At 51.9% G+C, this 12,358-nt stretch overlaps 1 protein-coding gene across 2 annotated transcripts in view; it reads left to right on the top strand.

Annotated features, from left to right (window-relative positions):
• AXIN2 (axin 2) overlaps positions 9 to 12,358 on the top strand; it is a 21,264-nt gene continuing 8,914 nt past the window's right edge. For both annotated transcript variants that reach the window (XM_021414865.1, XM_021414864.1), the window contains exons 1-3: positions 9 to 931; positions 6,167 to 6,307; positions 11,358 to 11,460. In XM_021414865.1, coding sequence (XP_021270540.1) covers positions 105 to 931; positions 6,167 to 6,307; positions 11,358 to 11,460 — 1,071 coding nt within the window. In that variant the 5' untranslated portion in view covers positions 9 to 104. The remainder of the gene's footprint in view (positions 932 to 6,166; positions 6,308 to 11,357; positions 11,461 to 12,358) is intronic.

The raw sequence follows: 12,358 nt of genomic DNA, 5'->3' as shown, positions 1-12,358 counted from the left end.
TTTTTTTTTTTCCCCTTCCCAGAGAGGAGCCTCCCAGGATCCCCCGCTGACTCGAGCGAGCGGCACGCAGCTCCCGGAGCCTCCCGCAGCCCCGCTCCGGAGCCATGAGCAGCGCCGTGCTCCTCGCCCACCTCCCGGACCCCGGCAGCAGCTTCAGGGAGGACGCGCCCCGACCCCCGGTGCCGGGGGAGGAGGGAGAGGCACCGCCATGCCCGCAGCCCCCCAGCTCCTTTCTCGCCAAAAGCCAAAGCTTCAAGGCCATGCCGGTGCCCGCTGCCCCGCGGAGGAATGAGAACGGGCTGGGGGAGCCGGAGGGCAGCGCGTCCCCCGATTCCCCGCTGGCCCGCTGGACCAAATCCCTGCACTCCTTGTTGGGAGATCAAGATGGTGCCTATCTCTTTCGGACCTTCTTGGAAAGGGAAAAATGCGTGGATACCTTAGACTTCTGGTTTGCCTGCAATGGCTTCAGGCAGATGGACCTTAAGGATACCAAAACTTCAAGAGTAGCCAAAGCTATCTACAAAAGGTACATCGAGAACAACAGCATCGTCTCCAAGCAGCTCAAGCCTGCTACCAAGACCTACATAAGGGATAGCATCAAGAAGCAGCAGATAGATTCCATCATGTTTGATCAGGCACAGACTGAGATCCAGACTGTGATGGAGGAAAATGCGTACCAGATGTTTTTAACTTCTGACATATACCTCGAATACGTACGGAGCGGAGGAGAGAACCCTGCTTACATGAGCAGCAACGGGCTGGGGAGCTTAAAAGTTGTCTGTGGCTATCTGCCGACCTTGAACGAGGAGGAGGAATGGAGCTGCGCCGACTTCAAAAGCAAAATGCTGCCTTCGGTGGTTGGGCTGTCCAGCAAAACGCTGAGGGTTACGGCGAGCGTCAGAGCCACCGAGACGCTGGAGAACGGGTACAGGTACGGGGAGCCGGGACGTGGGCTGTGCCTGGGGGGGTGGTGGGACACGGTGGAATTTGGGGGCGTTGGCTGGTTGTTTTTTTTGTTGGTTTTTGTTTTTTTTTGGTTTTTTTGCTCCCTCTGCAGGGGGAAAGCAAGAGGCTGTGCTCTTCAGCCCCATTGGCTCTTTCAGTTCTTATAGATCAAAAACTTCATAGCAACTATGTCCTCCGGACACGCGTTAATTATTGGTTCGACTTTCAAACCTATTAAGCGCGGTAGTGGAGAGGATCATAGAGGCACATGAATAATGTAACCTACCAGCTCCCCGACTTCCCCATCAGCCAGGGCTTAACTCTGCTGGTTGTGTGGGAAGCAATTGTGCGGTCATGGAGCAGGAAACGTACGCGCTCATTACATCCAACTATGCAACTCGCAGAAAATCTTCTTTTTGTTTTGGCTGTTGGTGTGATCTGGAGCCTCTCGCGTTGCGTTGCGGTTGGCATCGTGTCAGAGCCTTTTGGGATGGCTTTGGGCCAGCGTGTAGAGAGGGATACTTAAAACGAAGTAGTTAAGGTCATAGGGGCAGCCCAGGTGTAGGGGAGTAGCGCACCTGGGTGCTGTCCTGCTCCAGGCTGGGCTCAGGCTGTGGCTGTGTCTGGTGGCATTGGAGGGGACGTGGCCTGTGCTGGGGGTGGCAGAGCCCTTGGCTGGGGGCACTGTGCCCACCGAGCCCTCCAGTGTGTTGGTGATGGTGAGGAGAGGGACAGCCCTCTGTGAGCGAAGGGGGATGGGAAGGAGGCTCTGATGAGCGAATGATGAGTTGTATAATCCCCTGAAAATGTATTCTTTCCTCTCTCCACCCTTGCCATAAGTGTGGCTTGTTGAATCCGGGTTGAGAGGAGAGGGCTGTGCTGGCAGATGTGCGCTCCTGTCTGCGGGACGGGGAGTTTGGGTTTAGCTCTGGTAAGTGCCTGACATCTCGGTTAGGGGAATTTGGAGAGCGTGTCTGTGATTCACGGACATCAAAGGGCACGGCAGCGCAGCGGGGGAGGCAGTGCCGGAGCGTTCCTCCTGCCCTGCACAGAGCTGCCCGCTGTGGGGCTGCGCGGTGCCTGGCAGCCTGTGGGGCTGAGCCCCCAACTCGCCGCGGGGTGATGCGGTTTGGTTCGGTATCTCTGCCCCTGCTGGAGGCAGAGGAGAGGTGACAGCCACCGGAGTGGTGCAGGATGGGGGGGGGAACGCGTCTCATCCCGCTGTGGTTCTGGTGGGAGGCTGCTTGGGGTGGAAGCTCTGGTTGGCAGCTGTGTGCTGGACTTGGGGTTTGGGGCTCCTCATCTCGTGCCTCAGTGCTGCTGTCTGAGCATCTGCTGTTCTCCAGAGCCTGCTGTGACCTGCTGCCCTCCGCTTGCTTTCCAGGAGAGGATGTTGGGTGCTTTCATCTTGCAGGCTTTGTTGGCGTTCGGGGCTGGGAGGGCTCGGCGTGGTGTCCTAGCAGAGCTGCAGGCCCTGCTGTAGCCCACATGCTTCAGGTCCGCAAGAGCTCTCACACAGCTGTGGCTGCTTCCCTGATGAGCACTGTGGGCTTTTTTCTTTTTTCCTTCTTTTTGTTGGTCCCAGGGTGAATGCAGTTTGCTCCTCACGTGTCAGATCTGCCCTCCTTGGGCATTAGGTGGTGTGCTGTGCTTTGATCACCTCCTGTTGAATTTCCAGGAGCTTTTGCTGTCTAAGAGATCTCAATGCAAAGAGATGGAGGTCAAGCTGAGGTGCTTCTCAGTCCCTCCCTGAGCTGCCCATTTGCAGAGTCATTTGTGCGTGTGTGTTTTAAGAGCATGTGGATGGGTTATCTCTCATCACTCAGCGTTTAGGAAAGCACTCAGGATTGGAGCTGAAGCTCCCGCAAAGTCTTTCCTGGTGAGTGGCCAAACCACACCTCCCTCCTCATACGTGCAATGGAATCAAAGAATTCCTGCCCTCCACCCAGCATGCTACGGTTTGGAAGCGCTGTGTGGGCTCTTCCCACTTGCTCCAGTGGGTTTTAGTGGGACTGTAAGAGCAGAACAGAGTGCGAGGCTGAGTGCACCTCATCCAGGATTTGGGGCCAGGAGGAACCTGGAAATCCCAAGGCACGGAGTCCCTGCCAAAGCCATGGCACACTGCGGGAAATGTGTGGCTGAGCCTCCGTCCCCGGCATCAGTACCGCCGAGCGCGCTGGGCCTGGCCCCGTTGTCCAGGAATCCCAGCCATTATTTACACGCCCTTCTAAATTTATCACGCACCCGTTTGTGCACGCAGAGCCGCTCTCCTCTCCGGCCTTGGCAGTGCCACCGCCGTGGCGTGGGGAGCGGGGTGGGCTCATCTGCCTCCCATTAGCCCCGCGCCCATCGGCGGCACTGGCTCCGAGGCTTCCTGCCCTTTGAAGGCCGCGCCGGTGGAGCTGTTGTGTGCAAAGTTATTGGAACTGAGTTTGGCTTCAATTATCAAAGTAAATGATGCCATTGTAAAGCTATGCTCGAAGCAGTGTTCTACAATTAGAGCATGGAAGCTGTGATTAACATAGTTTTTCTTAAAATATGCTTTCCCCCCCACACACATTTGTGCAGTTTTTCCTTTTTTTTTTTTGCCTTGAAACTTGTGAGTGCCCTATGATGTTTGTCCCAAGAAAGTACTTAATGAGGTTCAGTTCTGCCTCAAAACCCTCCTGGTAGATTTCCTTTTCTCTCTGCATACATCTGTGGTTTGAAGTGCCGGAGCGCTCTTATTTTGAAGCAGCAAAGTTTGGCAATAAAAAAACCACATGAAATGGCCCTCTCATAGTAGGGGATGCAACCAGGAGCCCCTGGAATCGCAGTGGCACTGAGCTCTGATACACCCGTGGCCTAACATGGCACAGGGAGAGTTGCACGCCGTTTGTCATTGCGTCCAGATAAGAATAGTCTGAGAAACATCAGACGTTCTCCTTGAAGCTCCAGAGCAACTGCTGCCTGACAGCTGGAGCGCTGCACGTGGAGCAGGGCGCTGGGTTGCGTGGGAGCCCACTGCTTCCATGGCAATTCCAGCCCCCGCAGGCAGCGTGGTGCAGCGGGGGGGGGCAATTCCTGCAGCGAGGTGGTCACGTGAAAATAAAATAATTAAAAAAAAAATAAAATCGAATGTGGAAAATGGATGGGGGCTGTTCTGCTTGAAGTGTGTGGAGTGGGGGCTGGCTTTAAAAATAGTTGAACCGTGGGGGCTTTTCGTCAGTGAGGTTTTGGGAGGGGAAACAGTGCTGCAGACCAACACTGATGGGGAAGAGGAGTGAGTTGTGGCCACTTTCTCTAATTATATCTTCCCAAACAGCGTTAGGACACACCTCCTCACCCTGCGCTGTGTTCATACGCAGCCGCTGCCTCCACCCCCAGCGCAGCCTCTCCAGCAATCCGCTGGGAGAGCATGGGAATGTGGTCCTGCTGGGGAGGAGGGGTGCTCCTGGACCCCAGTGCATCCCACTCCAGGATTCCCAGGGAGCATCCCAATCCATGATCCTGGAGCGTCCCACCCTACCAAGCCCTGTGCTCCTCGTGTGCGCTCTCAAGACGTGAGATGGTTTCAAATCAAAGTTAGGAAAGAGCTGCATCCCTTGCACAATCCCCTGGAAGCCCACCAAGGACCCACACAGTGTCACAGGGACTTCACATCCCTCTGAATCAGAGCAGAAGTCTGCATGTGTTTCGAGAACTCTTTTGTAGTAGTAGTGGGATCACTTAGCTTTCACCCACATGTGGAATTAATTTATCTTTGAAGATTTAACTTCTTTCCTGTGGCATTCCTCACTATCTCGTTTTTTTGCAGCTATATGTTTTTTAACATCTTGATCTCCCCATCAGCAGTGCCTTGGCCTCCCTTGGAAAGGAATGCAGCCCTGGCTGGGCTGAGTACCTGCAGCAGCCCCAGCCCCGCACCTCATACCAGAGAGGCCCAGCTTCTCCCCCTCTTTCTTTTTTTTTTTCTTCTTTCTTCTTTTTTTCTTTTCTTTTTTTTTTTTTTTTTAAACAGTTTTTTCTCCTTTTTTTCTTGCTTTGGTTTTAACCCAAGCCCTGTAAAATCCCCCGTTTCCCCACGGTGCAAGGGAGGGGTGCACGGCAGTGGGGCAGCTGCTGCTCCCTATTAGGGCCGCTCTGTTGCATCCCACCGCTCCCCTCCAGCCCTGCCGTGGGGGCGGGGAGCTTGAAAGCCCATTAAAAAACCTGCCGAGCCTGCTGGCACATTCCTTAGGCCCCCAAGTCCTGGGTAAGTGGCCCTAATTATTAAAATCAGCAGTCCTTATCAGATGACAAGGCCCTTTGCTTTGATATACAAACGCAGAAGCTTAACAACCCCATCTTCCCTCTCAGGGGAAACAAAATGTGCACCTTAACATGCGGCTTTCAAACCTCCCTGCATAATCCCCTTATCGCCTGCCAAGATAGGGGGATTGATCCCGGCTGAGTTGGAGGTTCCCTGTGCATGACCCCATCGAGGCTCCCGGCATTGCCCACAGATGGGTGGTGGTGCTGGGCTCAGCCATCCCGGCCTGGCTCTGGGTTTGCTTCTCCAGGTGAAGCTGTTCCCTTCCAGGTGCCACCTGCAGCTGCTCCTGCCCTCTTCCTCCCGCCTCACCCAGCCCTAAGCACAAGAAATCCCATACTGTTCATTGTGGAGGTTCACCCTAAAAATGGGCCTTTGCAGTGCTGGGAAGGTGGCACCTCTCTTTGGGAGGCCTGGGACAGCGTGTTGCAACTGTGATGCATAGGGGTCCTGCTTAGCAGCTCCAGGCAGTTCTCTTGTTAGTTATGGTGGATACCATAACTTCTCCCAAAGGGGCCTTAACTCCTCTCTTTGGAGTAGGTTTAAGCACTTATGGGCTGGTCCTCAGTGGGACTCAAGCTATGAACTTCTTGATTAGGTGGAGCTCCTGCTGGCCTCAGCGGTGCAGCACCAGGCTTTAGAACCAAGATTCTAAAGGTATCAGAACGCGCCTGGGTGCCTCCTGGGCTTTTCTGAGCTGTGTGTCCTGTGCCAATTGCCATATCTTTAACATTGGGCAGTGGGTGCTTTTAGACCGCGTGTCCTGGTTGTTGCCTTGCTGCTGGCAGGGTGCTGGTGTGAGCAGCGGGTGGTTGGTGCTTCTCAAGGGGTGTATGGGGTTCCCACATAGAACGTGCTACCATTCAGCTCACGTGCTGTCCTCCAGCCCAAGCCTGGCTGATAACTGGGCTCTTGTTTTCTTGTCCCTAGGTCCTTCAAGAGGAATGATCCTGTTAACCCCTACCATGTGAGTTCTGGCTATGTCTTTGCTCCAGCAACCAGCGCAAACGATAGTGAAATATCCAGTGATGCCCTGACGGATGACTCCATGTCAATGACAGACAGCAGTGTGTAAGTACCCCGTGCTGGCCGGTTCCTTTTGGGGTGTGCCATCTCAAAAGTACAGTACTGATGCACTGCATGTAGTTGTGGGCTGTGCCAAACCCAGAGGGCAGCCAGGCCTGGTGGCCTCGTTCTTTCTGCCGTTGCCGTAGGTATCGGATGGAAGGAGGTGATGAACCCCTCTGCTGGCACTTTGCAGCTGAGCAAACGTGTTTTCCCTTATGTTAATAGTACTGCCTGACTAACCCAAGGAGCAGTCTCCCTGTGCCTTTTGTCTTAAGGCCAGGCTTCCTTAACTAGTTATCAGTCATCAAAGAGGAGGAGATTACTTCCTGTAGGAAGCACTTTCTGTAATTAAGGTTCATCGGTAATGCCAGAATGTACATTAATAGGGCCAGTGACCTGAAGGGGCAAATAGCTGCTCAGCTGGTGTGGCTGGGGCAGCCTTCAAAGAACCTTTTGAACGGAGCTGCCTGGATCAGGTCTAAGTGTGTTAGGAGCACAGGGAGGAGATGGTTTTGTAGCAGGATCTGTTTTTTCCTTCTCACCACTGAGCAGTGTGCAGAGTTTGAGTGTTCTTCCACAGTTTTCCTTCCTCAGCAGGAGATAAATGGTATTTTGGGGGCAGAGGGCTCGGTAGGACTCACGTAGTGCTCTTAAGGACCACTTTCTTCAACTGGATAGAAGGCAGATGTTTCTGTTTGTGTTCCGTGATCTTCACTTAAGTACAAGTCCTCCAGAAATGCAGCCTGTCAGATAACAGTGCTGTGTTCCAGGTCTGCATCCCAGAGCTGAACCTTCCCCTGTGTTTATTGGATGTGGCAGTGATTCCTCTGTACTCCTCAGAGAGATTTGCATGCTGTTTTTTCAGTCAACAGTGCTGCATGATGATGCACAATGGAAAACAGGATTTACCAAAAATCCTTGATGCGTAAACAAAAGCTTTTTTTTAAGCTTTTTTTTTTTAAATGCACAAGCGTGTTTTGCACTGATATTATGGAAAAAAATAGTTTGTTGTCCCCCCAGATTCCCTTATTGAACAATATTGGCATTAAATAAAAGAGCTGAATCATAGGGTGACTTCTTTATTTCTTCTTACTGGCTCTGGTTGTATGTGATCATGTGTCAACAGAGCATTCATTGGGTTAGTCATTTCTGGACCAGTGTAGGGTCACTTGGGATTCACAGGGCTAGGATTATACCCTCTCTTCACAGCAATGCCAATTGTAGGCCTTATACAGATGAGAGCACTGAGTGAGAAATAAAGTGCATGGTGGATGAAAGGCTTAACTGAATCGCTTTCAGCCCATTGTTAGTCCAGGGGAGCTTAGCGGGGATAAGAGGGTAGCAGCCCGCTTTGAAATTTCCTTGAACAAGTGAATAGGAGCTCCCCATAAAGCAGCGCATGAAAGGAGCCTGCCTGTTTTTTCCTGCCATAACAATGGCCCGTGCAGGCTGTGAGAGTTTGGGGAAGCTTGGCTGATTAAACTGCTCGCAGCTCCAGGTTGGGGGGCGGCTGGGGGCAGGACGTGGGGCCTAGCGCGCGCATCCCGCTGCGGTGCTGCCCCGTCCGGGGACGGGCACGGCCACGCGGGGCTGGTTGTGTGGTGGAGGTGGGAGCGGTGAGTTGCTGCTTGCGGAGAGATGGCTGAAGTTAAGGCCTGTGTACAAGTTCCTTTATGGAGAGTTGGCCGCCAAGATGGCGGGAGGAGCTTTGGGGTGAGCCTGTCCCGGCACCGGGCCCTGTCAGAGCCCTGCAGTGCTGGGAGCTCTGCTGCGCCTCAACAGGGGCCCTGGTTTTGTTCTGTGTCATCAGTGCCGATGCAAAGAAGTTCTTTTGGCTCATGCTGGTATCAAGTGAAGAGGAAAAACTTGTTCTGGAGAAGTCTGTCAGGCGTTGCAGCAGAAGTCAGTTTTTTCGAAATAAATCTAAACCCGAACTGTGCTGGACTTAGGAGAGGTCTCCCAGCAGCACGCACGGCCTTGCTGTTCTGTGCTGGATGTCAGGGATCAGCCCGTGTGTGTGTGTGTTTTGTAATGGCCACAAAGCATCATGCAAATTTCTATTTCCATTTCTTGATTGGTGGGGGAGAGGAAAGGGGATTTTTTTTTTTTTATTTGCTTATATCTTATTTATGGATTTACTTTGGACACAGGGGAATGCTGCTGAGCAAACTTCAAATATTACCTTATCTTACAAACCAGGCTTTTGATGTTGGCAAGATCAGAGGCTTGTTTCAGAGCCGTTGCCAAATGAAGATGGGAGTGAATGCATATGCGCATGAGTCTGATATTTCAAAGCAGCAGTAAAACTACATTCAGGTTAGGTCAGGCACATCTGAGTCAAAAGGCTAAGATAATTGGCTCAGCTTAAATGGCAGCTGACTGGGTAGAAGACTTCAAACTAGTGTTTCCCCCAGAAACAGATTGGCCTAGCCCCAGCCTGGTTAGCTGAGATGTTTATAATTAAACTCTACTATTTAGTGCCTAAACCCTGCAGCTCTTCGGCCCACAGCTTTTAGTGGCCAAGAAAGTGAGCGCAAAAGTTTGCTTCTGGAGCTCAGGGAGAGGTTGCAGCGAGGGGAGCACTTTCTTGCAGCACTTAGGGTTGACCCTAAGCCTGTGCCCTGCGCTGGAGCTTCTGGCCAAACACAGCGTTTTCAGTTTAAAGGCTCCTTCTTCCCATCATGGTCGGGGTCTATTTCAGCATCAGGGGTTTGTGCCCCACAATGTCTCCTGCTGTACTGAGCCTGGCTCCAGCTCCATCCATCTGTCCCTGCTGCAGGGGGTGACCACGCTTTGTTCAGCTCTTCCTCCCTTCTCACCCAGCATTGTCCATTTTCCCCCAGTCACACTGGCTATAAAAGTCCCTCCTCATTCTCCAGGCTGGCTTTCTGAGCAGTGCCACTGCTTTCTCATCACAGTGAAATACCTTTTTCTTTTTCTTTAATTCTGCACTTTGTTACAAGTTGTAAAACTCTTTGGACAAGGCTGGGCTGTAAAAGCAGGGAGCAGAAGGGTTGATCTGGGCTCTGCAACCAGAGGAGGTTTAGGGGAAAGAGTGGCTTTCATAGCGGCCCAAACAAGGGCAAATCTTAAGAAAGGAGCCATGCTCTTGAGTCAGCTTCTGCAGGACGTTGCTTTTCTTCTTCCTTTTCAAGCCACCTTGCCTGGCTTGGCTGCAAGGACAGCATGAGTCACTTGCTCCTGTTCTGTTGCTTGTCCCAGGGCGGTCCCATTGGGCAGAGATGGTCCTGCAGCATGGGGACACCCTACAGGGACAGCTGGTGGCTGCAGTATTAGGCTGGGGACAGCATCTCTCTCTTGCAGGCTGGAGCAATGTGGGGAGCTCCCCAGGTCCCCTTGTCATGTCCTTGGGTGCCCCTGCTGGGCACAGACCTTCCACTCCCTCCTTGCTCCTCCCAGTCTGGCCTCTTGGACTGCTACTGGTAGAGGACACCTCCTCTTCCATTGATTGTTAACAGGATTTGGCCTTTAAATATGGATGCATGGCTTGTGTGCATGCTGGCATTTTTACTTACCTTTAAAATGTCTGTTTCACTCATTACTGCCTAAATTGAAGCTCTTCCCTAAGAGACCCTTATCTCAGTAAGCTGCAATGAGCAGATCTTGCTCTGAAGGTGCAGATGATTTGGCTTTCACTCAAGATTTGCTCTCCCAGTCCTTCACCTGTCCTCATGCAGGTACTTTAGATGTCCTTCAGGTGCAGGGACACTTGGGGGCCACCAGTGGTGGCCATGGCTTGCTGCTTCCCTGCAAAGTGCTCTGCAGCCTCGTGCTGTGCAGTGGGGACAGTGAGCACCTGTATATCATGCACATCCATGGCCTGCATCTGGACGAGGCTGATGATCACCTTGAGGCGTTAGGACCGTTACAGTTCCAGCATGCTCTCTGTCAGTATCAATATTTTTCCAAGTTTATGGGGATGAAATTGCTCTGGTCTTTCACTCTGGGTTTTGCAGCTTAGTTTTACTCATTAAAACAGTCACTTATTAAAAGTGACTGAAAGTTTGGCTCCAGTCTTCCCAGAGGCCTGAAGCAGGAGGTGACATGGGTCACACTGTGCCACCTCGGCTTTCTTGGAGCTATTTTCTCTGCTCAGCAGATGAGTAAGGTGTGGGGGCAGATGGAAGAAAGGGGCTGGACCAGAGATCAAAGTTTCTCAGCAAGTCTGAGAGAAGGGGTGGAATCAGACATTCAGGACTTCCAGGCATGCTCTTCAGGTTGTCCCCGCTCTCTATGGAAGGCCCTTTAATCCCAGCTGAGGTAATTTTTTGTGTGGCCAGGTGATAACACCCCGCATAGTCTTGAGCAGGCCATGCAGTATTGTCATTGGGTCTCTTCTCTTGGCTTCCTAGCAAGGGGCTGGCATGGCCAACAGGAGCAGCGTTGTGCCCAGAGGTTGAGGCCCACATTCTCTTACGGCCTACATTTGCTTGCCCCTCACTGTGCCCACCCTCAGGGCAGGAGAACCATGTCAGATCTCAAGTAGGGCCCTAGGGATAGGGAGCAGCTTTTTGGTGGCTGTCTGTCATCACCTTCTTCCTCACTGACTCCATAAGTGCCAACATCCTGTAGGGTGTTTCAGGGCTGAGAGAAAGTTGTGATCTCAGAGAGCTTAAATTGGTGGCGAAAAATGCTGCAAAGCCAAAGGGCAAAAGCAAAAAGCTGTCAATGGAAGGGCCTTTCTGTAAGATGTCTCAGCAGTAAAGCTAATGGGATCTTTTGGGTCCCTTCTCACATAGAGTTGCCTTCAGCTTGCTTTTTGGCTTTTACTTAATTACCGCTCATCCGTGTGGATGGTGGCGGGCCCCTCCCAAGCCGTCAGATATTGGAGGCTTATCCTGGCTCCAGGTGACATCCAGAGCACTCAGGATGTCTGAGATCGTGGGCCTGCAGCGTGCCCAGGTTATTTTGGAAGTGATGGAGAACTGGTTTGGTTAGAGCACGGGGTGGCTGCGTGGAGCTGCGTGTGGCTGATCCGTGCCTGTCTCTGGATGGTGAGCCCCAGCTGACGGTGACCTCTTTTCGTGTGCAGAGATGGGATCCCCCCATACAGAATTGGGAGCAAGAAGCAGCTCCAGAGGGAAATGCATCGCAGCGTTAAGGCCAACGGTCAAGTTTCTCTACCTCATTTTCCGGTAAGTTCAGGTGGGAGCTGCAGGGTCTGGGTTGGAGTCAGGACATTTTGGAGCGAAACCCACGTAGTCACGTCTGGTCCTTCCTTGAAAGCCAAGTGCTAATTAGGGTTCTTTGATGACCCTAAATTTGGCCTCCTGGTTTAATTCAAGCAGGGATGCTCAGGTTAGGTCCAGCAGAGCCTTCCTTGGCTGCAGGTGCAGCAGCCAGGCACCACCTTGACACCTCTGTGCCGCACTGAGCAGCTTCACCTCATGCACATCGTTACCTTCAGCCTTCAAAGCCCACTGTTTATAAGCTGGCAGGAAGCAGGCTTTCCCAAAAGAGAAACATTTGCAGCAAATATGCGCCTCCAGAACTCTTGCTGCTTTACTTTGAGGGGATCCAGTTTGTGGAGTAGCCTTGCTCTCGAATATTAACTCACTGACTTGCTAATTCTGTTGACTTGCAGACTCCTGATTCCTGCAGTGAATAAACTGTTTACACAGACAAGTATAAACTCATCTTGTCTTGAGATTAATATGCTAAAATTCCTCTTTCTGCTGTCTTAAGCAGCAAGAAATCATAGATGATGTTTCTGGTGGAGGGGGGTGGTTTATGTGGTTTTTCTTTTTGGTATTTTTTTTCCTTTTCTCCATAAAGAAAGTTCTATAGCCTGAGCTTGTAAATTAGATTATTTTGTCCCAGGGCGTGCAAATCGACTTTCTCTGTAAGGCAGTGCTTTGATCAGGGACTGAATAGAGCCAGCTTGTGTAAGAGTGACAATTTCCAGCAGAGTGGCCTTTTTCTACCCTCACATCATTTCTGGAGCTAAGTGGTTGCCGGAGAGAGGCCCCACCTCATCTGGTGGTTAGGATGTGAAAGAGTTGGCAGTTCAGCTTTCTGCTTTCAAAAAAAAAA

The sequence above is a fragment of the Numida meleagris genome, chromosome 17 (genome assembly GCF_002078875.1).
Source record: "Numida meleagris isolate 19003 breed g44 Domestic line chromosome 17, NumMel1.0, whole genome shotgun sequence".
Classification (NCBI taxonomy): Eukaryota; Metazoa; Chordata; class Aves; order Galliformes; family Numididae; genus Numida; species Numida meleagris.
The sequence above is the reverse complement of the archived record's forward strand: the minus strand, read 5'-3'. Positions and strand labels throughout refer to the sequence as shown.